General features: G+C 45.1%; 1 protein-coding gene across 1 annotated transcript; it reads right to left on the bottom strand.

Annotated features, from left to right (window-relative positions):
* Positions 1-23,470, bottom strand: SLC25A20 (solute carrier family 25 (carnitine/acylcarnitine translocase), member 20). The gene is made up of 9 exons (XM_015422122.1): positions 23,274-23,470; positions 18,874-18,966; positions 16,053-16,180; positions 10,864-10,954; positions 9,802-9,919; positions 9,134-9,206; positions 7,429-7,538; positions 2,735-2,859; positions 1-1,365 (listed from the first exon to the last, which is right to left on the bottom strand). Exons 1-9 carry the CDS (start codon positions 23,394-23,396, stop codon positions 1,303-1,305), a joined length of 924 nt encoding a protein of 307 aa, XP_015277608.1. The 5' UTR covers positions 23,397-23,470; the 3' UTR covers positions 1-1,302.
* Between the last annotated feature and the right edge of the window lie 3,447 nt (positions 23,471-26,917).

Genomic DNA, 26,917 nt, shown 5'->3' with positions numbered 1-26,917 from the left:
ATCAGCAAACTTTATTGAATCCTAAAAAAAATCCAGGATATCAATTCATCCTAGTGAAACATTTTATAGACTGATAGTTCTGTCTCAATGCTTTGTGCTCTGGATGTGCTTCAGTAAAAAAAAAAGATTATACGTGATAAAGTCCTCTTGAGGCAGAGCTGCAGTGAAAACAGAATAATTCTGAAGGTAGTTTATCCCAATTCAGTCCTCTTCGGCCTTAGAAACAAGTTTTAAAATCCCTCCTCACTTTGAAATCCTCATTATACAGCCATAGATACGGCCCATAACAGAATTCCTCATTTGACACCCCAAACACACCATGCGGTTAACATGGCACTTATGAAGTTGCGACTCAGGAATACATCTAGTTACCCAGAAAGCACCTACCGGAAGATCATTTTAGAGAAACGGGGAGGAGATACTTTTTGTACTGACCACTCGTTCCAACTCAACATGGGAGTCAGCAAAAAAACATCCAGTTGATTACTCCTTTACCTCTCTAGTTCACCTGTTTGAGATTGTCACCGTATTCTAAATTCAGGGCTCATAGCCCTTCATTGATTCAGCCCCCTGGATTCAGTGACTCCCAAGCTACATTTCACTTGGGTTCTGCCCTCTCCAGGCCCCTACATTCAAATTTACATGCACAGTCCCCCTCCCCCCACGCAGCATCGACATGCGATTTGATTGTGGACCACATACATCAAGGCAACCAACGGAGACTTCTGGCCAGTGTCTACCGTGAAAGTGCCATGTGAGAGCACCTTGAGAGGAAAGGGACTTGCACAAGTGTTCCTACATTACCCCCATGCATTTCAGTGGAGCATGCACACGAACACTGGTGGCAGACAGTACCCAAGAAATGCAAATCTAAGCAAAATACTCTTCTTACAGTGGTGGCAAGCCATTATTAAGTTCTATCCTGAGAATTAAGTGCACTGTGGCTGTTCCCCACCTCCCCCTTGTGTTTCCCAAGGAGGCAAACAGGAACAGGCCTTGCTGCCCATTAATAGCAATAAGGTTTTCCTATTAGCAGCATTACCCACGGTGGAAACTTTGGGTTCAGAAGGCAGGCTTTGTGTCTTGAACTTCTCTTGAACTCCGGATGGGAAGAGTTTCAGTTCAAGATTCCAGGTGGCAACACAGCTCCACCCAGAGGGTGTGAGTAAGGCAATAAAGATTAGTAGAAAACTAGCTGTTTCTAGCGCTTATTTTGTTTCATCATTCTATCCTGTTCCTCCGAGATAGATGCATTCTAGTTCCTGGTCACTGAGCTCCCTTTGGAACACACTCTGCCGGTCCTCACAGACTGGGCGCAAGCCAGTTTAGGAACTTCATGGCAACTTCAAAGCCAAGGAAACAGGCCTGGAAGAAAAGCAAGAAAGGTTAAGATGAGGTTAGTACTGACAGAGGTCTGGGTTCCAGGTCCCCCTCCCTCCCTCCCTCCCCAAGCCATGAAGCTCATTAGGTGACCTTGGGCCAGCTGCTCTCTTTCAGCTTAACCTACCTCACAGGGCCATTGTAAGGGTTACAGTGGAGAAGGGGAAAGCCATGAATGCTTCCCTGAACTCCCTGAAGGAAGGGCATAATAAAAACTTGAGAGTTAAAAATGACTGTAAACTGAACGGAGGACTAAAGAATTCCCACTGCAGCCCACTACTACACAGGGAGCAGTATTTTGTAACAGTTTTATGTTCATTTCTTCTTCGCTTAGCCTCACTGATCTTTAATGGGAGAATGATGACGACGGGGATAAACTTAGTCTGTGAGATGACATGGTCTAGTGGTTCATGCAAGGCATGCCCTGGGGGACCCCCCTGGAGGTCCAGATCTCAGTTCTGGACTGGTTAGACGGGCTTAAGTCAGATGATGTGATTTCTTAATTTGTTTGTTTTGCGAACATCACCCAGGTGGAAATTTCCTTGCATTTCTCCTGTGGGCTGGAATGCAGATTTTATGATACAACGGACCCCCCGAGCCATAGAAATAAAAATTCCCTTCTTCTTGGTCTGTACTGTCATTTACATCCCATCCTAAAAGCGCTTCCTTCAAAACCAAGAAGGTCAACTGGGTGTTTCGGTAAGTAATAAAATGGGAACAAGCCAACAACCCTCTCCTTCTCTAGGGCATCAGGAAGTGCCACAGGGTCAGACTGCTGAGTGGTGTGAAACTTACACTCCCATCAATATTTCCCTTTGGAGATGGAGGAGCTTTGCATCTGTACCGTCACACTTAAGAACATAAGAACATAAGAGATGCCAATGTTGGATCAGGCCAAAGGCCCATCCGGTCCAACACTCTGTATCACACAGTGGCCAGAAATACCAGGTGCCATCAGGAGGTCCACCAGTGCGGCCAGGACATTAGAAGCCCTCCCACTGTTGACCCCCCCCCCCAAGCACCAAGATGACAGAGCATCACTTGCCCCAGAGTCCCTATCTATACCTTGTGGCTAATAGCCACTGATGGACCTCTGCTCCATATGCTTATCTAATTCCCCTTTGAAGCCGATGACGGTGAGTCAAAAGACTGTCTAGTAACCCTTGCACTTTAGCTTGGCTTGATTTCCTGCGTTCGGTCATTCTCGTGGCGTGCACAAGACCGGGTTGCATCAATTGGTTTGATGGGGCTGGGGGCAAATGGACCTGCCTTGCCAAATGAACAAACAATGTCAACGGGCCCCGTTTCAATATTTAAGTTCCCAGAATCCAACAAAAAGTCACAGTCCGCTTACAGCATTGGCAGGGAAGGCCCTGATCATCACGGCTGTGAATCCCTTGTACAGAGACATCACCCCCTCCTCTCGGACAAGCTCTCTCAGGACGTCTCGGAAGCCATTGGGGTACTTCCCCGGTGGAGCTGTTGAGCAAGGCAAAGAGGTGTAAGTTAAGGCGTCAGCATCTTGTGAGCAATGTTCCCTCTAAGCTGTGGAGTCTTGTGTGCAAAAATTCTACTTTGTGAGCTACTGGCATTCAAGTTGTGAGCGAGCGATTTGGCAGCTGCATCAATTGGTTTGCTCTGGAGCCCTCCTTCCTGAGCGAAGGCAAAAATTGTGTGAGATGGAGGCTAAAAACCTGTGAGCTAGCTCACACTCACTCAGCGTAGAGGGAACACGGCTTGCGAGCCTTAGCCGCTGAGAGGACCTGGACAGGGGAGGCACACAATAAAGCTGACTTACAGTGAATCAGACCATCAATCCCTCAAGGTCAGCGTTGTCTGCTCAGACTGGCAGCAGCTCTCCAGGGTTTCAGGAAGAGGTCTATCACCTGCTTCCTGGTCCTTTTTAACAGGAAATGCCGGAGACTGAACATGGGACCTTCGGCACACAGAGCAGAGACTCTTCCACTGGACCACGGCCTGTCCCCAGTGGAATGCAAACTCCTGCTCCTCCCCCAACAATCTAACTGTCCAATGCGACTTATATGAGGACTGCCACCGAGGGTGAAAACACTACATCCTTCTGCCATGACATCATTACACTAAACCCAATACAGACCGTGGTACAAGAGACGTGGTCCTTGCCCAGAGTGCTTGCGTGTGTACATTAGAGGGATAAGAGAAGAACAGAAAGAGACTGATGCGTGAGTAGAAGGGTGCTGGTTACAGGGCAAGGAAGGAAGGCAAGGCTAGAATGACCCTAGAAAACTTTCACTGAAGAAGAGGGTCTGGGCGAGACACCCAAATGGGGAAAAGGGCACCCTTCCTCAGAGGAAGGCTTCTGGAGTCAGCTGCCCCTGCAGTGAGCCATTTACTGATGTAGCCAGGCAAATCACAGCTCCTTCTGGGTGAGTTGTCTGCCAGACCTGATGCTCCAGCCACCCTGCAGCACACCCAACGTCTGCGAGCAAAGCGGGTAAAACTTTATGAGAGAGATGGCTGCCTTCTGCTGTAATGGGGTGAACAGACAGCTTTGCAAATAAAGCCAGAAAAGCTCTATGTAGCATTTCACCACCCTACCACACAGACCAGCGAAAGCCGTTAAAAGCCACAAAGATGGCCTGAAAGAATCGACCCTACCAATTTACAAAAGCTCCCCAAACTCACTGTTGAAAAGCCATCTGGACTTGACACAGCTGACTACACATGTGGCTATTTACAGGCCAGGTCATGCAAGTGGCCTTCAGGTTTACCTCTGAAAATGCTCCACAAAGGCCTTGTACAAGACTGCAAAACTGCAAGGGTACCCCACGTCAGCACTGACTCCCCCCCTGGTGTCTGGAGTCATGGTAGTTGCGGTTGGTACCAGCCAAGGAAACGGGCATCAGCTTGTTCTGGATGCAATTGCAGAACCCCTAAAAGGTCATGCTCCTACCTCAGGATGATGATCCGGTCCAGTAGAAACACAGTTTGGAAACCAGATAGGGCAGAAAGCAGCAGCAAGGCTACTGGCTGCTACATCTGCATGAGAACACATTCCACTAGTCTGAAAAGAGCTGCACCGGTTGCCAATTTGTTTCCAAGTACCATTCAAACAGATGGTACCTACAATATAAAGCCCTGCCTAGTCTGGAACTGGAGTATCTTAAAAAGGAACCCACCCAAGCACTAAGATAAGCACCTGAGACCCCCTTTGCATTTGCCCCCATTCACTAGGTGAGGTGACTGGCCACAGGGGACTGGGCTTTCTCAACATGCCGATGGACCTCCCACCCCACGACTGTTTACCTGACACTTTCTCTCTGTTAAAGTTTTAGGCGCCAGGTGAAAAAGTTTCTGTTTTCTCAAGCCTTTGGTGATTAGCACTTCCCTTTCTCTTTCCTGCTAGACTTTCCAGCTGTGTTTCAATCCGCAGTTCAGTTTTAAAACATGCTGCTGTTTTACATTTGGTTGTTCTTCTACTTGCTGCTGTGTATTTTAACAATAGCAGTTCTCCACTGCTAATCTGAATGACTTCATTTTATTTGCTGCTGTTTTGCCTTTTAATTGCTGTTCCACCACTTGTATAGTAGTTAGAATTTTTTTTTTGCATCGTTCGCCATCTCAGAGAGTTAACTGCTGAGAGATGGTATAAAAATAATTTAAAAACACACAACTATTGATTAGAAAAGCAAGAGAGTACCAGAAAAACATCTACTTCTGCTTCATTGACTATGCTAAAGCCTTTGACTGTGTGGATCACAACAAACTATGGCAGGTCCTTTAAGAGATGGGAGTACCAGACCACCTCATATGTCTCTTGAGAAACCTGTATAAGGGTCAAGAAGCAACAGTTAGAACCGGATATGGAACAACTGATTGGTTTAGAATAGGAAAAGGAGTACGACAAGGATGTATATTGTCACCTTGCTTATTTAATATATATGCAGAGTACATCATGCAAAATGCTGTCTTGGATGAATCACAAGCGGGAATTAAGATTGCTGGGAAAAGATCAACAACCTCAGATATGCAGATGATACCACTCTAATGGCAGAAAGTGAAGAGGACCTAAAGAGCCTCTTGCTCAGAGTAAAAGAGGAGAGCGCAAAAGTGAGCTTGAAGCTCAACATCAAAAAAACTAAGATCATGGCATCCAGCCCCATCACTCCTTGGCAAATAGAAGGGGAAGTCGTGGAAGTAGTGACAGACTTCACGTTCCTGGGATCCCAGATCACGGCAGACTGTGACAGCAGCCATGAAATTAAAAGACACCTGCTCCTTGGGAGGAAAGTGATGACGAACCTCAACAGCATGATAAAAAGTAGAGACATCACCCTGCCAACAAAAGTCCACATGGTCAAAGCAATGGTATTCCCAGTAGTCATGTATGGCTGCGCGAGTTGGACTATAAGGAAGGCCGAGCGCCGAAGAATAGATTCTTTTGAACTATGGTGCTGGAGAAGACTCTTGAGAGTCCCTTGGACTGCAAGAAGATCAAATCAGTCAATCCTAAAAGAAATCAACCCTGACTGTTCCCTGGAAGGCCAGATAATGACACTGAAGCTCAAATACTTTGGCCACCAAATGAGAAGGGAGCACTCACTGGAGAAGACCCTGATGCTGGGGAAGACTGAAGGTCAAAGAAGACGGGGACGGCAAAGGATGAGATGGTTAGACAGTGTCATAGATGCAACGAACATGAAATTGAGCCAACTGCAGAGGACAGCGGAAGACAGGAAGGCGTGGCGTGATCTGGTCCATGGGGTCGCGGAGAGTCGGACTCGACTGTGCGACTGAACAACAGCAATTGATTAGAAGGGAAGGAATGAGACAGTGAGAACGAGTTCTGCGCTAGCTGTCATAATGGGGTAGAAAAACTGATATGAAGCAGAGAACGATGCAGGATTAAACGAGAGAGTGCCACAGGCTATTGTGCCAGAACAATGCTCAGAGGAGCACTAAGGAAGACCATAAGAACACAAGAAGAGCCCTGCTGGATCAGGCCACTGAGGGTCCATCTAGTCCAGCATTCTGTCTCACATAGTGGCCAGCCAGTTCCTTTGGTGGTCCAATACCAGGTTACAGAGGCTGAGGCCTTCCCCTGAGGTTGCCTCCTGCCACTGGTATTCACTGTGAGCAAATGGAGCCTTGAACAGATAATCCCTGACTTTCTGTTGTTCTCATAAGAATATGGTGGGATTTCAGTGCAATTCTATGGCAAACGGCCTTGGATATTTTATCCACACCCACCGCATTAAGAAGTCAGAAATCAGCAAAGCAAGAGGCAGGCAGTCACCCAAGCGGTATGCCAGTACAGCCTTCTTTTAGATAAATAATGTGCCTGAAAGGAAAGGATTAAGCCAGAGGTGTCACACTCATTTGTTATGAGGGTGGGATCTGACATAAAATGTCTCTTTGTCGGGCCAGGCCATGTATGCCATAAAACAATGCCAGGTACTAGAGATAGAAACTGTGTAAAGGACAGCAGCTGGTCAGCTCTGAGCTATTGTATCCTCGCTGCAAGGCCCCCTGGGGTGGGAGGGGGAGTTTGCAGAGGAAAACCCACAGAGGCGGACCAGAGAGGCAGCAGGGCAATGCTGGGCAGATGCTCCCATGATGCTTGTCTGCTGCAGGCGAGGTTGTTCTGCTGTGCTAAACCCATAATGCTCTGCCCTCTCCTCCCCCCCCCCCCAGCACTCTCTCCTTTGCATCAGTTGCTCGCGGGCTGCATAAAAGCCCTGGATGGGCCAGATCCGGCCCCCAGGCCTTACGTTTGACACCCCTGGATTAAGCATTATGTGCCTGACAGCCGACTGGTGTACTGAGTAGAGTTGTCAGACTAGGACCCAAAGCCCCTCTCTGCAATGAAGATCACCAGATGACCTTGGGGCAAGTCATAACCTCAAGTGAAGAGAGCTGTTGTGAGGATTAAATGGGGGAGGAAAAACAACCACCCTGAGCTCCTTGGAGGAAAGGTGAGATAAAACTGAACATAAAAAAGCAACAAAAGCCCATCTTCAGGGCTACTCCTGCCCCAAGATATCTTTATTGGAGTAACAGCTGACTCACCTGTCTGGAAGCGGGATTTCAACACATCTGGTGGGATCCCAACAGCCCAGTTGAAGATCCCTGCCATGCCACCAGCTAAGAGAATCCTGGGTACACTGAGGTCACTGACACTGCAAAAAGCATTTAAAAAAAAATAATAGAGAGAGACATAAAGGGAAACACTCTTCATTTATGAAGGGCAAAACGTCCGGGGACCAGAAAAAGCAATAAAGAGGCACCAAAATTCTCCAGATATCTACTTGTACCATCCCTTCTGTAAGTAAAGGTAAAGGTAAAGGTTTCCCTTGCTTGAAAACCAGTCGAATCTAACTCAAGGGGGCGGTGCTCATCTCCGTTTCCAAGCCAAAGAGCCAGCACTGTCTGAAAACTTCTCCATGGTCATGTGGCCAGCATAACTAAATGCCGAGGCGCATGGAATGCTGTTACCTTCCCACCGAAGCGGTACCTATTTATCTACTTGCAATTTCTTGCTTTCGAACTGCTAGGTTGGCAGGAGCGGGAGCCAGAGACAGGAGCTCACTCTGTCATGCAGCGCTAGGGTCTCAAACTGCCGAGCTACCGACCTTCTGGTCTGCAACTCTCAGCGTCTTAACCTCTGAGCCACTGCAGCTCCTTCTGTAATCGGCCTTAGATCATGCATGACTGCATACAACTGCAACCTTTAAATTAAATCACAATGCTGGAATTTTTTTCTCCTTCATATGAGTTTTTGTCAGCAATGACCTGGGACATTAAATGAGTAAGAAAACGAGCTGGGAGAAGGGAATGGAGTTGGGGGAGGGAAAGAAGAGATGCAGGGAATTGACATAACAAAAGTCTCTTGACTGATGAAAGCAACCATGCAAAACCCCCACAAGTTTCTTTCTTAGCCTTCTAGAACTCATTGCCCTGCAGATCTTCCAGTGTTGTTCTGCACTCATCAAGTTTAGAAAAATATATATACTTTAAGTTTCTCAGAATCCAGGCTCTGCAGTGTACCGTATGCTCAGAATACAGATGGCTTAAAAGGTATGTGCTACGACAGCAGTATTTATCTCTCAAGGAAAGAAATCTGAAATCAATCTTTGCCGATCTGTCACAAAAGCATCAGGACAGACTGAAATCAATCCTCTCAAGGAAAAGAACAGACAAAAAGAATAGCTTCTTAAATTTGCTGTTCATCTATTTTCTTCCATAGCAAGGCGTACTGGCTCAATAGAGCAGTGCTCCCTTGCAGATACCCTGGTTGAAGGGACATTAGCATTTAACCATCAGATCAGTGGCAAATGAAAAGCTAGTTTAATGTACAGGTAAAGTGCAGCATCAACAATGACCCATCTGGAAACTGACAAAGAGGTGACAAGAAACTGCAATATTACAATTGTTTCTTCTTTTTTTTACTTCACGTATAGCTCACTGTTCTTGCTGAGACTCGAGGCAGTTTACAAAATATAAAAAAATCAATTCAATCAACGTAAGACATCCAATAAAACAATGCAATAGGACTCAAACATTGAACAAAGTAACTGACTGGCAATCAGTGGAGTGACAGCAGAATGGTGTGATATTCATGCTAAGTCTTTTGTTCACTTGCAAGGCACTATATACATATTGAGTATTATTAATGCTGCAGAGGAATTATCAAGGCTAAACAGTAATTTAATTCTCAACAGCACACAAAAAAAAGTTGGATGCATCTGTGGGAAAGCTCAGTGTTCTTACTTACCTCTGCCCTTGAGGCGTCAAAATATTTTTCAGCCATTCATAGGTCATGAAGTACATCCCACTGGCTGGAACATCTAGACGGTCAAGGAAACAGAGGCAGACTCAGAGAAACCAGAGGCACAAACAGGGACCGTTGCAAAATTCTGCCATGGGAAGGCAAGTTCTGTCAGCTTGCCACAAGCAGAATTCTGGAAATGACACAAACGATTACACTGGGTCCTGTAGTTAGAACCAAGGAGGTTCATCTCTTTGACTCAAATGGGGCAAGGGATGGACAGCAGGAAAAAACAGCAAGAGGAGGAGGAGGAGGAGATTGGATTTATACCCTGCCCTTCACTACCCGAAGGAGTCTCAGAGGGGCTTACAATGTCCTTCCCTTCCCTTCCCCACAACAGACACCCTGTGAGGCAGGTGGGGCTGAGAAAGCTCTTTTGAGAACTGCATGTGAAAGAACAGCTCTGAGAGAACTTGTAACTGACCCAAGTTCACACCAGCAGCTGCATGTGTAGGACTGGGGGATCAAACCCAGTTCTCCCAGATTAGAGTCTGCGCTCCTAACCACTACACCAAACTGGCTCTTAAATTATCTTCTTTGTGTGAAACACAAAAGGAGCTATCCAGTACCAACATATTACATGGGTCCTTAAAGAACACTTTCCCAGCACTTACCTCTCATGAGAGTGAGCACCGTTCCTTTATATACCCCTCGAATTCCAGCCTCACGATATAGTTGTTTGGCACAGTCCAAGGGCCCTCCATATTTAGTTTCTCCTGATGCTGCCTGGATCTGAAAGAACCAGTTTCTCATAACTATGACCTGAGTGTTTTTAAAATGTCCCACATTATTTATGAATCTAACCTGGTAAGGGATAATTCTATAAATTTTGACAACCACTTCAGAAGCAGCCTGAGACATGAGCTGCAGAAAGTCAGGTGATGATAAACTGACCCAAATGGTGGAAAGGAAATCAACATATCCCCAGTAACTCTTCCTTTCCTTTCCAGATCCTTAGCTTCTACTAGTAAATTTCTGACAGTCTAACCCAGGGTTCTCCAATGTGGAGCCTGCAGGAACTTGCCCAGGTACCCACCACTTGCTTCAGGAAAGCAGGCAGGACCATTGTGTAGGCAGGAAAATATTGTAACTGGGGGAAAGAGCTTATACCTCAACACCAAGCAGGTTTCCCAGATTCATCAGACAGACAGTGTGGGTCACCTCGGTTTCAAGAAAAGGCCTGTCACACACGCATTCAGAAGGTACTTTGTGTCTAAGAGGTTCTTCAGCCCTATTTGGAGAATACTGTTCTAACCTCAGCACAGAATACACTATTTAGGGAAAAAAGAGCCTTGGCTCTTTGGTGGGTGGTCTTCAGGCTGCAGCAGGACTAGCCAGCTTCTGGCTGGCTAGGTAAGTTTCTGTCTCTTCTCCTCTCCTGCTCTCTTCAATAGCATTCCAGCCATTGTTCAAGAAAAGTGATGGTGGAAACAGGATACATAGAGATTTGCCAAATATGTTTATCAAATTGGACAGTCAAACTAATTAGAGAATTGGATCAACAGAACAGCCACTCGTGTGATGCTATGATGCCCTCTCTTTGAAATGTAAGGAGGAGGATACTCAGTGAATTCAGGTAACGAGATGAAGGATGTGGAACTTCCATTAGGGCGCCATGGTCAAATAAGCCTTCTGGAAAAGAAGACAGATAAATGGCTTCCTTATGGCTCTCTTACCTGTAGAAGGCACTTGATCCTCTCTCCCGGAGCCATGATTGCAGTGGTGAACACCCCAGATAACATGCCTGCTGCAAACAGCTGGGGATACCTACACAGGGACATGACAGGACAGGAACTGTGGGATACCCATTTTCCTGCACACAGCTCAAGAAATGGAGAATCCCCTCTAAACCAACTGTAAAGTGCAAAACTATGTATCTTGCAATGGTAACAAGCATGTCAAATCTTTGTTTCTTCAATAAAAATGTTAAATTGAAAAAAAAGAAAAAGAAATGGAGAAGTTTCTCCACCAAAAAACCTTACCAGATCACCTTACTAACAGTGCCGTCCAAATCAAGTTACTCAGAATCCTAACTCAGGTCTACTCATTGCACTTACTCCCTAGAAAGTGTTTTTAGGATTGCACTGTAAATCTACAGCACTTCAGGGCTGCAGCATTTATGCTCTTCTTTTTTTCCCTCCACTCAACCACCATTATTCCATTCCATCCCCAAAGAGCTAAAAATACCAAACCGCTACTTTAAAAAAATAATAATAATTAGGGCTCTTCATACTGAGTATAAATTATTCCAATTATGTGCCAAGAAAGCTAGTTCTGTACAAAATTCATCTATTCAATGAAGCAATTAAATAATTCTATTTGATTTTTTTCTCTCCCCAATTTATATTCCTCCACATGCCTTCCAAAAAAAAAAAATCCCCTCTGTTAAAAACAACACAATCAATACAATACAACTGAGTAAGAATTTTTAAAAGGATAAACAAGAATTACATACTGATGACAGAAATGGGCATGGAATAAAATTCACAATTCACCAAACATTTGTAAGTAGAGAAGAACAGCCCTGCTGGATCAGACCAGTAGTCCATCTAGTGCAGTGATGGTGAACCTATGGCACAGGTGCCAGAGGGGGCACTCAGAGCCCTCTCTGTGGGCACGCGTGCCATCGCCCCAGCCAGGCCCAGACCATCATTAAAGTGTCGAATTCTCTGCCAAATAATTTTAAGTAAATGAAAACATTTGGGATTGCTTTACTTACTTTGTTTGGATCATCTTAAGTTAATGTATGAATTGTTTTTTCTAAAGTAAAACCTCCGTATTCAGGTTAAATTGCCGTGTTGGCACTTTGGGATAAATAAGTGGGTTTTGGGTCGCAGTTTGGGCACTCGGTCTCTAAAAGGTTTGCTATCACTGATCTAGTGTAACAACCTGTCTCATACGGCCACCGAACCAATAGCCCTGGAGGCCTCCTAGCACTGATATTCAGAGACCTCTTTTCCACGAAGTCATCCACCAGGGCAATCAAGGTAGTTTTCAAGGCCAAAATTGTAACCAGAGACAAATGATCTATGTTCTTACCCATCTGTTTCATTTAGAAGCTCCACAGCCAACTATATATTTGTTCTAGTGTTCAGGTCCACGGACTCAAACGACAGTATTCAGAAGTACCTTAACCACTTCAAAGGGGAAAGAGCTGCCCCTCTGCCAAAGGCAGAAGCACCATAATCACTTCAAAGGGGAAAGAGCTGCCCCTCTGCCAAAGGCAAAAGTTCTCTCCGTCAGACTATCCCAGCCAGTCAGCATCACCTTGCCAAAAATGGTCAAGGTGGGCAAGGATGCATAACACTGGGCATCAGCATCCTCCAGTGTTACTAAATGAAACTCATATAGACAAATGAGGACCCTCTTCTAGTACAGGATTTTCCATGTGGAACAAACCATGTACATGCTTAATGTCTGTATGCTTTTACAAAACTTGTAATTCCCCCCCCCCCCAAAAAAGCGGGATTGGAGTCATGACAAAATGGCTGAGAGCATGGAGTATTCTGTAATTCTGTGCAAATATTTGATTTGGGTATAGAATTAAACATCCTTTTTAAAAACAAAACCAGTGTTGTAGCATATCTATGAGTATCTGCTAGGCGATACCAAAAAAAAAAAAAAACCTTAGAGGACAGAACCTGGCTTATACATTAGCTGTAGTCAGTGAGACTGTAACATAAAGCTGGAGAAAGACTCCTGGAAAAAAAATTCAAATGTTGGGCAGCAATACATAAAGACATGTGTCAATGGATAGATGAGGAATAAAAAGGACATAAAAATACCAATCACCACCAAGCCTACTCCCCCCCTCCTTCCTTATAAAGTGACACTACTATGTCTAGAGATTGTTTATAAAAATGGAAAGACACAGAAATAAGCATCGGGCAGACCCAAGCAGAAGGTATGCAGTATCCTGCTTCTTATATATGTAAAAGACAAGTTAAATGTAAGAAGCCCAAAATACAAAACACAGAAGTATATGCAATGCTTCTGAAAATCTTGCACCTGAGCCAGCCAGTATACGGGAGCAGGTACGCATGCAACACGCATGCATCCACACATATGTAGTCCTTTTTACAGAACAATATTTAAAAATTACTAAATTATTAACCTCCTAATGTAAATGCACCATGGCAGGGGTCCTCAACCTTTTTGAGCCTGTGAGCACCTCTGGAATTCTGAAACAGCATGGTGGCAGTGTTCCCTCTAAGCTGAGTTGGTGTGAGCTAGATCACAGTTTTTTAGCCTCCGGCTCACACATTTTTTGTCTTAGCTCAGGAAGGATGGCTCCAGAGCAAACTAATTTGAGCAGTAGCCAAATCGCTCACTCAAAGCTTTAATGCCAGTAGCTCACAAAGTGGAATTTTTGCTCACAAGATTCCACAGCCTAGAGGGAGCATTGAGTGGTGAGGACAGCCAAAAAATGGCTGTTACAGGAGGCAGAACCAGTCACAAAATGGCTTCCACAAGCTTTTCTTGAGTTGCACATTGAAAAGCCTTGTGCTGTAGTGTTAGCTGCTGCCAAAGCAATGTTTTTAAAGATCTGCACAGCCAATCAATGCTCTAATGGTCAACCAGAAGCCTTGCTGGGCAGAAGCCCCACCTGACCCAGCTCGCTTTCCAACAAACACTTGGCAGGCACCAAGAAATGTTCAGGGGCACCTGTTCTTGGACATCGCTGACAGTTATCACAAGTTCAACAAAAACAGACCTTAAATTATATACTAGAAGATGGGATTTCCTGTACACACTCGTGTATTTCAAAATGCAGAAATTCTTTATAAAGGAAATTTCAAAGGTATGTTGAAGAACAATGGCTTTGTAACTTAAGCAAAAGATAAAGAAGCCTGAACGGTGAGAACTGAATACGTTCCGGGAGCATTAGAGAAAATAAGGGGGGAAACGGAGTGGAAGGGAGGGGAAATGACCTTGCTTAAGTCCCTGAGAGTTTACAGAATCCCAGAGGGGGAAATCTTGGGGAGATCGAGGGACTACCAAATTGTTCCCCCCTCTTTGCAGTTCCTCATAGGCCCCAGCTCATGCCAGTGTGGACTCCAATGCAGCTTGAGCTGTGGACTACTTGCCCTGTGGACGACTTGTGCTGAGAAACAAAGGGAGAATGTCCCTGTTAATTCTCTAGATGTCTGTGTGACGTTTGATACCACTAACCATATAATCCCTTCCAGATCAGATGGCAGGGACAGGACTGATAGGCACTGCACTGTGGTGGTTCCATTCCTTCCCAGAAGGCAGCAGCCAGAAAGCAGTGCTAGGAGACTGCCACTCTCCCTGATGGCCACTGAGGATTCAAAACTTTACAAGGTTTAAAGAACCGGCCTGGTGTAGTGGTTAGAGTGTCAGATTAGGATCTGAGAAACCCAGGTTCAAGCTCCCACTCTCCCATGGGAGTTTGTTTGATGCCCTTGAACCAAGCAGACTTTCAACCTAACCTACCTCACAGGGTTGTTGTGAGGATTAAGTGGAAGAGAGGAGAATGACATCAACCACTTTGGTTCCCCATTGGGAAGAAAAGTGGGGTATAAATGAAACGGAAATAAATACACATTTTAAAAAGAAATTCCAGTAGGGTGACACACGAACCATACCTCAGCTACTCACATCTGCCATATATCTCCCCTTTCAGCACAGCCCTGATTTGGCAAACAGTATTTGCAGTTTATGGTTTTGCCCATGTTTACTCAGATTTCAGACCTTCCAAGTAAACATGCTTTGTCCGGCAGCCTGGTCCAATTTATGCTGACTTTGCAATATATCCCACTTTCTTAAAAAAAAAGCCTTACCCGTGACAAGAACACACAGGACCAAAGACTTAGACAACAGTCTCGTAATCCACATATTCTAGACTTCTCCTCAGCTAACATTTACCTATGAAGCTGCCTTATACTAAATCAGACCATTGATCCATCAAGATCAGTATTGTCTACTCAGACTGCCAGCGGCTCTCCAGAGTCTCAGGTAGAGACCTTTACGTCACCTACGGCCTGATCCTTTCATCTTGACATGCCAGGGACTGAACGTGAGATCTTCTGCATGCCAAGCAGGCCGCTGAGCCATGGCCCCCTCCCTGAAGGGAAGGGCAAGTCATACATGCGACTTGAGCATGGGTTCTACCCAGGGCTCTAGTCGGGGGGGAGCTCTCAGGTACGGAGCTCCGGAAGAGAACCTCTAGGGGGCGGGGCGGTCACGTGGTGAAGCCCCGCCCCTTCTTTACCCCGCCCTCTGCTTCGATCCTCATTCCGTTTGGGAATGTGGATGAAGCAGGAGGGTAAGTAGCCGGGCCTTCTGACACACTTCCGGTGATGTCAGGGGGTGTGGCCTTCTGTCACTTCCGGTGATGTCAGGGGGCGTGGCATATGCAAATAAGTTATGCTAATGAGTTATGCTAATGAGCTCCGGCAGCTCTTTTTCTACAACAAGACCCCTGGTTCTACCGAACGGCTGGAGCTTGGCACATAGACCTTATTTATGTGCTCAGGGTTGCTATTAAGAGAAAGTGTTACAAGCCTGTGATTATGTAACACGCATACCTTACTCTCCTGAAACACACTCCTTCCTAAACAGACACAGTTTTGCCTGGGAAGAGAACTGTGCAGCAACAACCCACACACGGTGTCTGTTTTTAGCCAGTGCCATCAGTCCCAAGCTTCCAGGAGCCCTAAAACTTAACCAGATTTATTCATTTTGTGTTTTTTTTTTTAAAAAAGTTATATTTATAGCAAGGGAAAGAGAACTCAGCTCTTGGCTGCAGTGCCAAACTGTGTAATTTGTTTGTATCACAGCGCAGCCTGGAAGCCCCCAAGAACGCTTTCCTCGAATGCTCTACGCAGCTCTCATCACTCACGTCAGAACGTCGTCAGGGGTCCTCTGTTGGAGTTTTTTGCCCAAGCCAAATCCAAAGAAACATATGGCAAACATAGGGGTCACCCCAACAATAGGAGCTGCCATCCCCTTGTACAAGCCTCGGATTCCCTGGAAGACACAGCAAGGGAGAGGATTACTGGATTTCCTGCATCGCGTCAGACGAGGGTGGGGGTGGGGTGAGACGTTAATCATCACAGGTACCAAAGAGGGACACCATACAAGATAGTTCTGAAGACAGTCAGATTGGTGCGAGCAGGTAAGACGCGGGACTACGTCATTTGTAGCCATACTCTTAACAAAAACATACCGCTTGGAGGACAAGAGAAGAAGGATCAAGGTGCAAGTTCATCTAACATGCTCCAACTGAGGAAAATGCTAACAGTTTCCATGGGGAGCCCAAAAACTTATCCTCCATACTGTATGACAAGATGCCTCCAAATCGTCTGGCTGATTATTATGCCGTAAGTTAGAAGTGTCCACTAACTGGAAGTGTTTGAAATGAGAAGCAATTAGACCCCCCCCCAAAAAAAACCCGAACTGCTGGGCTGCAGTGAGCAGGGGGAGGGAGCAACAGTGAGCTCCACTGATGGGAAAGGGAGCAATTTCACTCCCGTTCCCTTCTGTACTGCAGCCCACCAACCCACGTGGCTATTTCTCCACATAGGTCCCGCAGCCCCCGGCATCAACCTTCCTGAGGTCAGTGCTGCTGGGGAAAGGAGAAACCAGGGAAGAACTTTGGATGATGAGCAGATTACTGGATCTAACCCACAATTTGAAAAGAAGTATATCCAGGCCCAAAGCCAAAATGCTAGCCACTGGATCACAATTGTTCCTGTCACAAATAGTGTTTCTGCTTTGCTTTTTTAAAACTGACCAGATGGAGCTCAGATGGACAGAAAACATTAACCCCCTCCACTGTAACACCATGAGGATGTAAAAGGCTGCATCCCTCTTAACTGTAACCAAGATGTCAGAAGCACACCACTGACTTGCAAGATGAAGAAGAGTTGGATTTATACCCTGCCCTTCACTCGGAGTCTCAGAGCAGCTTACAATCACCTTCCCTTTGTCTCCCCACAACAGACACCCTGTGAGGTAGGTGGGGCTGAGAAAGCTCTGAGAGAACTGTGACTGACCCAAGGTCACCCAGCTGGCTGCATGTGGGGAAGTGGGAATCAAACCTGGTTCTCCAGATTAGAGTCTGCAGCTCTTAAACACTACACCAAACTGGTATCTATATCTACTTTCCTTCTTGGATGCAAATTCTCCCTTCTTTTTCCAATGTTAGCTCTAAAAATTGTGTGTGTGTAAAGTGCTGTCAAGTTGTTACCAATATACCGACCCCATAGGGTTCTCAAGGCAAGAGACTTACAGAGGTGGTTTGCCATTGCTTTCCTCTGCATAGCCACGCTAGGCTTCCTTGATGGTCTCCCTTCCAAATACTAACCAGGGTTGACCCAGCTTAGCTTTTGAGATCTGATGAGTTCAGGCTAGCATGGACTATCCAGATCAGGGCACCCTCTACAAACACTTAGCCAGATTCCCCATCTTAACCAGAATTTGTTACCCAGATTTAGGTACACAAAACCAGGTAAAAAGTCAACCTGATTGGTGTTAACAAAGGTTAGGGTCAGGGCAGATACAATACTGTTTTTAAGGCTAACAAAGGAAAGAAAGCCTGCACCTGTTATCATTCCCATTGTTAAGAGATCAACAACACTACTGAGACATAGGAACGTTTGCTATTATGCAAATGAGCCTGAGGGATCTTCAGGCTCACATACTCTCTCCCCTGTCCACATACAATCAGTAAATCGAGTATTTCTAGGTTTCTGAGAATTCATTTTTGATCCATTGTTGATATATCTAAACCACAAATGATAGCTGGTTGTCTTCTCTTCATGCCAGGATTAAACAATGGCTTGGAATCCTGATAGAGGTGAAAAAGAACAAACCACAATTGGCGCTTCAGACAAAGTGACAAATTATGGTTTGCTGCAAAAGTGGAAGCAGTTAGTTTCTCAAGCCACAAGTGAAGGAGACTTCCCCAGGATTCCCCAGGTTTCTTCATGTAACAACAAACCATGATATGAACATTCCTAATGCTATTGCTTTAATTTTTGCAAAAATATTCTGGAAACCACTAGGATTCAAGAGATGTACACTCCTCTTTAAACACGAAATATCTATATATCTACTTCCCAAGTGTGGCCCCCATCTACAGATACCTAAATCCACAGATCAGGGCCACACTTACCCCAAACAGATTTTTCTGCAAACTTGGGTGACACCCCCCCCCACCCCCCCCCGTTTGCAAAAAAATCTGAAATCTTAAAAATAGGAGCCTGGGAGCCATGCTGGGTCCAATGCCAGCAGTGGTGGTGCAGCCCAGAAGTTGCGCCAGGCCCATTGGTGGTGACTGCACAGCCCGGGAGCCCCAATGGGCCCGGCCATGGCTGTACAGCCTGGCAGCCCCGCTGGGCCTGCCGGTGGCCATGCAGCCCAGGGAACCCCACTGGGCCTGGCAAGAAAGTGAGGGGGAGGGAATTCCATTCTGCAGATCTTGCAGACCCAGACCTGTAAGATGTCTGATCTTCAAAATGTTGTTTGCCTGAGAACTGGGTAGTGACTTTCCCCCTCATCATCAGACCCCTTTTCAAACAACACGTCCAGTTTTAAAGATTTGAACTTGAGCCACCTGAACTCATAAGCCAAGAATATTAGTGTATCATTCCTACACAGTTTTGTTCCGATAAGTTACATGAAGAAATAACATTTCTGAAAGACTAATACAGTAATACCTCTTGAACAAGAGTCTTTTTGAAGCAGTCAAAAGTCCCAGAGTAGATCAGAGACTGTCCTGGCAAAGGTTTTGGCTGAGTCTGTAGCCTGACCTGCAAAACAGATACAGAGGAAGGTGTAAGGAATTTTAAAAAAACCCATTTTCAAATCTCCTTTTAATGAACAGGCTGATCTTTTACAAACATTTTTATTGTATGCTTTTAGCCTGAAATCTGCCAGCTGCTTGGTGATTTAATTAACAACTTCTAATGTTTTTATCATGTTTTATTTTGTAAGCCCCCTTGGACAGATTTCCTGGAGAGGTGGCACATACTTTTCTAAATAAATATATAAAAGAGTTGCGCTTGATTTGTTAAGACATTGACTTCAGGACAAGATAGCCCAGATACTCATCCACAGCTTTGATTGCCCCATTCACTTCCCCTGTTCCTAGCCCCCCCCCCCACACACACACAATTACTACTTTTATTTATTTATTTATTAAGATTTATACCCCGCCCTCCCTTCTTCCATCCCACTCCTTAGCTGGAGAACAGTGTTGCATAATGGCAGCAGCTAGGGGGAAGGGGTGCCTAGCCGTAATCCTTATGGATGGGATTATGGGGAAAGTTGGGAAAGATCCTCTAAGAGACAAAGTAATTCAACCAGGCTCCTTCTTTCATCCAAGTCTACACCTAGGGTTGCCGGCCTCCAGGTAGGGCCTGGGGACCTCCCGCTTTTACAACTGATCTCCAGCTGACAGAGATCAGGTCCCTGGAGAAAATGGCTGCTTTGAAGGGCGGACTCTGTGGCACTGTACCATGCTGAGGCCCCTCCCCTCCCCAAACCCCGCCCTCTCCTGGATCCACCCCCCCCCAAAGTCTCCAGGTATTTTTCAACCCAGAGCTGGCAACCCTAGCTACACCAGTGCTTTGGACAGTTATCTCTCTAAACTGAGACCTAGCAGTAGGTCTTGAGTTTTCCCCAAGCTGGGACCACACGGCTGCTCAAAGGGCAGCCATTCCCAGTTTGCTTCCCCCTCCCCTCGTTCATATTCTTCTAAACACAATTATTGATCACGTCCAAGTACAACCGACAAGACATCCCAATGCCTTTCTGCTATCTGTCTTTTGGAAACAGAATGCTATCGTCTTGTCATCCGATGATTAACGAGGAGGCTCATCTAAGGGCAAAGAGAAATGGTCATATAAGGGCACAGAGAAACCATACTTCAGCGTTTTCTTTTGTCTCCTAGGCAGCAGGCACGTCTAATGATCCAAATAAAGGCAAAAGATTTATTAGAAGGCAGGAGCTTTTGGAAAACAGGATTAAAGGGTTTTCACACAGATCGTAAATCTGGAATGGTTAAGGACATTATAAGTTGGTCAGCACTGCTGAGGAGGAGGGCAATGTGGCTCTCTGCCAGCCATTTCAGTATAGTTCTGAACCAAGTTAAGTGACATTCTAGGAGGAGGACTCCTTTCACCTGATTCAAATGTGTTTAATTTGTCTGTACCTACACAGGTTGCCTGAGCAGTTTTGGTTCTGTATGACATGGGAAGAAACAACCAGTTATGGAAGACACTGCATGAAACTTCTGCTCGGATCCCTTACCTTACCTTCAGTATTTTGAGTAATAACTGCCCGTGCCTTTTCAAAAATCCATCTTTACTGCCAGGCAGCTAGGAGTTTGCCCTTTTTTAAAAATAGGGACTGTGACCCACATCACTTTATTGTTACCTCTATAGTTTATTGTAAGTATGCTCCAGACTAGGCAGTTTCTACACTGTTTAACATATCATGTTTAAATGGAGTTGCCAATTCTAGGTTGGGAAATACCCGGAGATTTTTTTTTTGGGGGGGGGGAGCTTGGGGAAGGCAGAGTTTGGGGAGAGGAAGGACCTCAGCTGGATATAATGCCATAGAATCCATCTTCCAAAGCAGCCATTTTCTCCAGGGAAACTGATCTTGGTTGTCTGGAGAACAAGTGTAATAGCAGATCTCCTGTCACCACCTGGAGGTTGGCAACCCTCTGTTTAAACTTCATGCTTAGGTTTCAGCCCTGTTTGAGATTTCTGCTTGTTTTCAGATTTCCGTAACCCAAACTCTTGATTTACACTACGTAATCTGAGTCTCAGCGAGAAAAACAGATTATAAACAACCGAATAAATAAATAAATCTTAGGATACTAATTTTGTGCCCAATGCTAAATTCTTCTATTGTGCAGAATTACACATGGAGATGTGTAATTATCATTCCTGAAATTAGACACCCTTACATACACCTCAGTCAATGCTCCTGTGAATTGCATCGTAACAGATCAGTCCTGTGTCATCTCCCTTAATTGTTTGGAGAACAAAGGGGGAAAACAAGCTCTGCTGCCCCAAAGCAATTTAACTAGAGGCCTTATCAGCACAAAAGAACTATCTGGTTAAAGAGCCTGAAATGCAGTGCTAGAGCAAATTATTTGGCAGGACATTTTGCTAGACAGCCAGGTATCTGTGATACTCTGCTAAACCACAGATCTTTTGACCTAATTTCTGATCAGAAGATTTTTTTAATTTGATGGAAATATGAGTAACACTAAGGAAAGCACACGTAAGCTTATACCTTTGTTGGGCTTAAAGATGCCACTGGACTCAAACCTTGTTCTACTAAAAAAAAAAGCAAACTGCAAAAAAAGTCTCGAACAAAATGCACAACTTATGCAGATGACAGCTTTGACTGTAAAAATCAAAAGAAACTGCTCTCTGCCTTCAGTATCCCATCATTCTCCCAGATCAATGAGTACCCACCTAAGCATTTCGCCTCTGCGTCATACAGATAATTAAAGATCAAAGGGGCACACCCTCTGGGGCCACTCTGCAGTTGCCAATCCCCCTCCCCACAGGGATTCACTAATTAGTCCAACCTCCAACATCTTCCAGAAATACCATAAAGGGTTTTTCTTTGGAGGGGGATGCCAGTTGGTGATAGCGTTGAAGGGGGAAGAAGGGTACTGAGAAGTTAATCGGCACAGAGTTCTTATGCTGGTATTTTATTGGTCACAGGGGCAGTGTTCCCTCTAAGCTGAGTTACTGTGAGCTAGCTCATAGTTTTCTAGCCTCCAGCTCACACATTTCTGCCTTAGCTCAGGAAGGATGGCTCCAGTCCAGAGCAAACTAATTTATGCAGTAACCAAATGGCTCGCTCACAACTTTAATGCCAGTTGCTCACAAAGTAGAATTTTTGCTCACAGGACTCCACAGCTTAGAGGGAGCATTAGTCACAGGAGTATCTTGTTTTTGCTCTTGCAGACTGCCCTAAGCATGGTGCAAAAGTGAGCTAAAGAGAAATGGAAAGCCACAAGAACAAGTAACATGTCTGCCCTCCAGGGGAAGTCTTCACATCAACATTCAGCGAAAGGGTACAGCCCCATAACTTCTTCCAGCAGGTGCCACAATGCTGGCATGGCCCCACCAATACTTCAGCTCTTTTAACTAGCACCTCGTGCTAGTTAAGGGCTAAACTGGCAAAAGTACAACCTACGGTAACCATACAATAGGGCTGACCCTAGTACGGGACTCTGCACTACTGGCAACATAATGTGCTTTGAGGAACAAGGGAAACTGGTTGCTGAGGGGTAGCCCTGTTAAGTCTGTCACAACAACAATAAAACAGAAGCCCAGTGGCACTTCAAATACTAACAAAGTTTATTACAGCCCAAACTTGCGTGAGTAACGTCACACTTCATCAGATGCAAAGGACTAGTTTATTTTGCTCCTACAGGGCTACCTTAGACTAATTCCCAGCCGCCATAAGCTTTCATGGCCTAGAGTCCACTTTGTCTGATGCGTGAGAGGAGCCTTCACATGTAAGCAATTTCTATGTAAAGTTATGTTGGGAAAGAGCTGACATCGGAATGTTCTGATTTCTTCAGACGCAGCATGTCGGCCGTCTTAACGCCCAGAGGCTGGTTTCATCCCTTTCTCCACGCGATGCATGAGGGCTGTAGTTCTTTGAGTATTTCCCCGGCCCCAGAAACTCTTCTTTTAAAAAACCACCATTCATTCGGAAGAACCGAACTGGTACCCTCCTTAAAATCAACAGATGCAACTGCGGCATCCGCTTTCCAGGACTAGAGCCCACTTGCACAGTCACAGCGAATTCACGAAAGCGGATGTCCCAAATACATCTAGTAGACTTTCAGAGTTGTTGACAGACTTCATTATGGTTTTTGCACGGACCAGCTCTGAGAGCTACCACCTTCACTAGAATCTATTCTTATTCTGGGTTCCCCTTTGCGTGGTGCATGCCGGGGCTGGTAGTTCTCCGAAAGGCCTCTCTCGCTCCGCTCGCTCCCTTCTGCAGCCCACCTCGCGCGGTGCATTTCGGAGTTTGTAGTACCTGCTCGCTCGCCCCTCTTCCCCCCTCCCCTCACCTTGATAGTGTCTAACGGGTGCCCCACGAAGACCAAGCAGACACCCCCGAAGCCTCCTGCGAAGAAGTTCTTTACAGGGCTGATGGGCGCCTGAGAAGGCTTCTTTTGTGGATCTTCCGCCATGGCTGCTGCAGTGGCGAGACTGTCCCGTTCTGGCTGCCTCCCGCCTAGCTGCTCCGAGCGACCTTTACCCTCCTTTCCCTCCTCCCTCCCCCTCGCTGAGAGAAGACAGAGAAAAACCTCCTCTGCAAATAGAGCGGCCTCTATAGGTCTGACTTCCGCCGCCACTCACGGCTACCGTTTGAACACAGAGTAGTAATATCCTGCCCTTGGTTTCTGGTGTGCAGACCTTCACAGAGCGTGTGCGCTAATGGTAGTGAAGTTAATTTGAATTTTCCTTGCATTTGATTTTTGCTTAATTGCATTCATTTCCTGCATTTCATTACTCCTTTTCTCTGGAATATCCTTTGGAATTTTTTTAAAAATTCTTGATAGCCATATTTTCTCTTTTATATTTATCTATGGTATAATTATTGTACTGTAAATGGTAAACAGTTATTGTTCTCTTATGTTGTAATCCAGTTTGTTGCACTCTGGATAGCAAAACTAAAAACAATTCAAACTGGATTACAACATGAGAACAATGCACTATAACAGTATAATTGAGTCTTACATTATATATAAAAGAAAAAAAATATTACTATGATTTTTTTTAAAGTCTGAAAGTGGATAGCAATGCAACAAGGCTCAGTGGGAAATGTGGAGTAAGGAAGTAAATAAATAAATATGTATCTGCCTAGTAAGAATCTGCTATATGCAGCTGCTAAAGTGTGTTCTAGTCCACAAAAGGCTTTGTATTTTTGGGAAATTTTGTACTGAGCCCAGAAGCTAGTGTAGTTGTAATTGTCTGGATTGAAGACTAGTTCACATGTGCATGAGAATGAGGGAGCAGGGCCCTGAGGTGGTGAAAAAGAACTGCACCACTTTTAACTGTTGGTGGTGGACTACAACTTAGAATGTTCTTTTGCGTTAATAAACTCCATATAATTAGAAAATAGGCATAGCAGAGACAGAAGGTCGTTTCTCTTTTTGCTTGCTATGCTGGTTTTCTTTCACTAGAATGTTTGTAACACAGCAGAACATTTCACAATAAGTTGTTCCGTGTCCTCCATCTTGTCCAAAGTCCTACACCTCTGCCACCTAATTCCCCCTGTGTCCATAAACCAGGTCTCTCTGTTTGTTTGCCCTCATCCTGTCCATTCATACCCTCTAAATATTTGTTCAACATTTCTCCTGCCTCTCTGGAATTAGATCGGAAGAAGAGTGAGGACTAAGCATCATAAGTGTCACAATGACCATTTCATTCTGAATCTCCATATGATCTCCCCCAGTGGTGTCATGTTCAGAGGTGTTGAACTCATTTCTTACGTGGACCAGATCTGGCCAGGCCATCTGTGCCATAAAATGTAATGCCAGGTACCGGAGATTTAAACTTTATAAAGAACATAGGCAAACCCACAAAAGCCCCAATAAATGTATTTAATCATATGCAAAACTAGTTTCCCCCCCTGTATGGAAGCAGCACGTGCTTCTGTTTTGACCTTTAGATGATTAACTTGAAATAGAGACCCTAAGTGGTTTCAGCTTCAGCCCCTTGAACTGTTTAGTTGAAGATCTTGGAGTTTTTTCTTTAAGAGCACCACAGCTGCAAATAATAATTAGCTACTTGGCCTTGAGTGGCCAGCAGACAGTTTAATATCAGATGTTTTCCTTTAGACCTAAGCTAATTTACTTTCTAAGTTGTGCTGGGCCAAGGAGCATGAAACTTTGCGAATGCTGATATGTTTTATATTCACTGCTGGGGTGCGGTGATTAGTTGTTCCTTTCTTGTAATCATCTTCAATAAACTCTGCGGAGCTTTCTGAAAGCTGAAGTGTGGAGCATTGTTGTTAATGGGTGTCTCCCTCCCTTTGCCCAGAGTCGAACTGGAGACGGAAGAGGTGAGCCTTCAAAGCACAAAGTGCTTCTGAATTTTGATAAAGCAAAAACGAGTTGCTCTTTGCCATCCTGATGCCTTGAACCCTGACAGACCTTAGCAGAAGAACTGAGAGTGAAGCTCCTGGTTCACCCCCCCAAAAAAAGATACCATCAAAGGGGGAGTACCTTATATTCCCATCCATACCAGTTGCTTCCAGGCTGGGTAAGTGCCCTGGATGGGCTGGTTCTGGCCCTTGGGCCTTATGTTTGACACCCCTGTAGATGATAAATATAGGGGGTAAGATAGCATCCTGCATCTCCACATAGGCCAGAGCCCCATCCCAAAACAGAGCCTTCAAGGCCCTTTCCAGTTCACCTGGTCCAGAAGGATACTATGGTCAGTAATGAAAGCCACCAAGTGAATCCCTGCCAGTGCACCTCTGGAGTGAAAGCACACAATACTAGCAGGAACAAACTGCATGATCTCTCATTACACTCTGCCTTTAGTCTCAGCAAAGAAGATGGGTTATAAATAAAGTAAATAAATAAATTATTTTCGCTACTGATGACAACTAGCCTCTTTCTGGCACTTCCAAGGCCTTCAGGCACTAGGAAAACTTTCTCCTTTATAGTGCTGAATGCATAGTCTCTCTCTTCTAGAGGTTTTTTTTGCTTCCTGGTTTCCATTGTATGGAGGCCAGCCATACTTGTATCACAGGTTATTCCAGTTATGTTTTGTTTTCTGTAACTTTGGTTTGCACAGCTTTAAAGCGCATCTGCCTTGCATATTTGTATTTTATCATGTTGGTATCCTGCAGTTTCAGCAAGAAGCCCAAGGCAGTAAACATGATGTTACCCATTCTATCCTCACAATAGTATGGTTAGGTTGAGCAATCCTAGTCAACCCAACATCATCCAGTGAGCTTCATGACAGAGCTCTCCTTTGCTCACGGGCTCTGTTTCTATCGGATAGTTCTGAATCCAGTACTCACTTAAAAAAAAAATCTGCATACCCAACCAAAACCGGTGTGAAAAGCTTACAAACAGCTGTTTTTATATGTCATGATCTTGGGAGTCTCATATTTGATGGAAGCCATTGAGTTGGGAATATATGTGAAATTTGCTTTCCTTCCACAATATTTAAATGCAATGGCTACCAGTCTCAACATGAGGGAAATTATCAAACGTCCATTACTTGTGCCGTGCAGGACAAAAAGGTCAAATGCTGTAATCAGCTTTCTTCCTGTTTCAGGTCCCAGGAAAGGATTGCTGTTGGCTTCTCTGATATATAATCACTACCTGTGTGAGAAACTGAGCTCACCCTTCTCCTGTCTCTTTTAGTAAGCCCTCAGTCACACATGGGCCAAACAGACTATTCTGGCAAGAGAGCAGAATCCTGCTTCAGAGACAGAATCCTGACAAATTTCAACTGTTTGTTGGCTGGCAATGACAACAGAAGAAGTATGGAGAGGAAGGGTTCTTTAAAGACCATCTCAGATATCAGCTGCTAGACGGCCTTAGGTAGCCAGTAAGGGAAAGGCCGGCTTTGCTTGGTGTAATTCCAGCTTGGTGTAGAAGAAGAGTAGGTTTTTATACCTGCTTTTCTGTACCTTTTGGTGTCTGGCTTACAATCACCTTCCATTCCCCTCCCTCCAACAGGCACCTTG

This window comes from Gekko japonicus, unplaced genomic scaffold (assembly GCF_001447785.1).
Source record: "Gekko japonicus isolate JY-2015 unplaced genomic scaffold, Gekko_japonicus_V1.1 scaffold292, whole genome shotgun sequence".
Classification (NCBI taxonomy): Eukaryota; Metazoa; Chordata; class Lepidosauria; order Squamata; family Gekkonidae; genus Gekko; species Gekko japonicus.
This window is presented reverse-complemented; position numbering and strand designations above follow the sequence as displayed.

Excerpts from the sequence above, each read along its gene's own strand:
- SLC25A20 (XM_015422122.1), bottom strand. The coding sequence starts at position 23,396 with ATGGCGGAAGATCCACAAAAGAAGCCTTCTCAGGCGCCCATCAGCCCT. Across the intron at positions 18,967-23,273 it reads ACCCGTTAGACACTATCAAG|GTCAGGCTACAGACTCAGCC; the intron begins GTGAGGGGAGGG and ends TCTGTTTTGCAG. Across the intron at positions 9,207-9,801 it reads GGTGCTCACTCTCATGAGAG|ATGTTCCAGCCAGTGGGATG; the intron begins GTAAGTGCTGGG and ends TTGACCGTCTAG.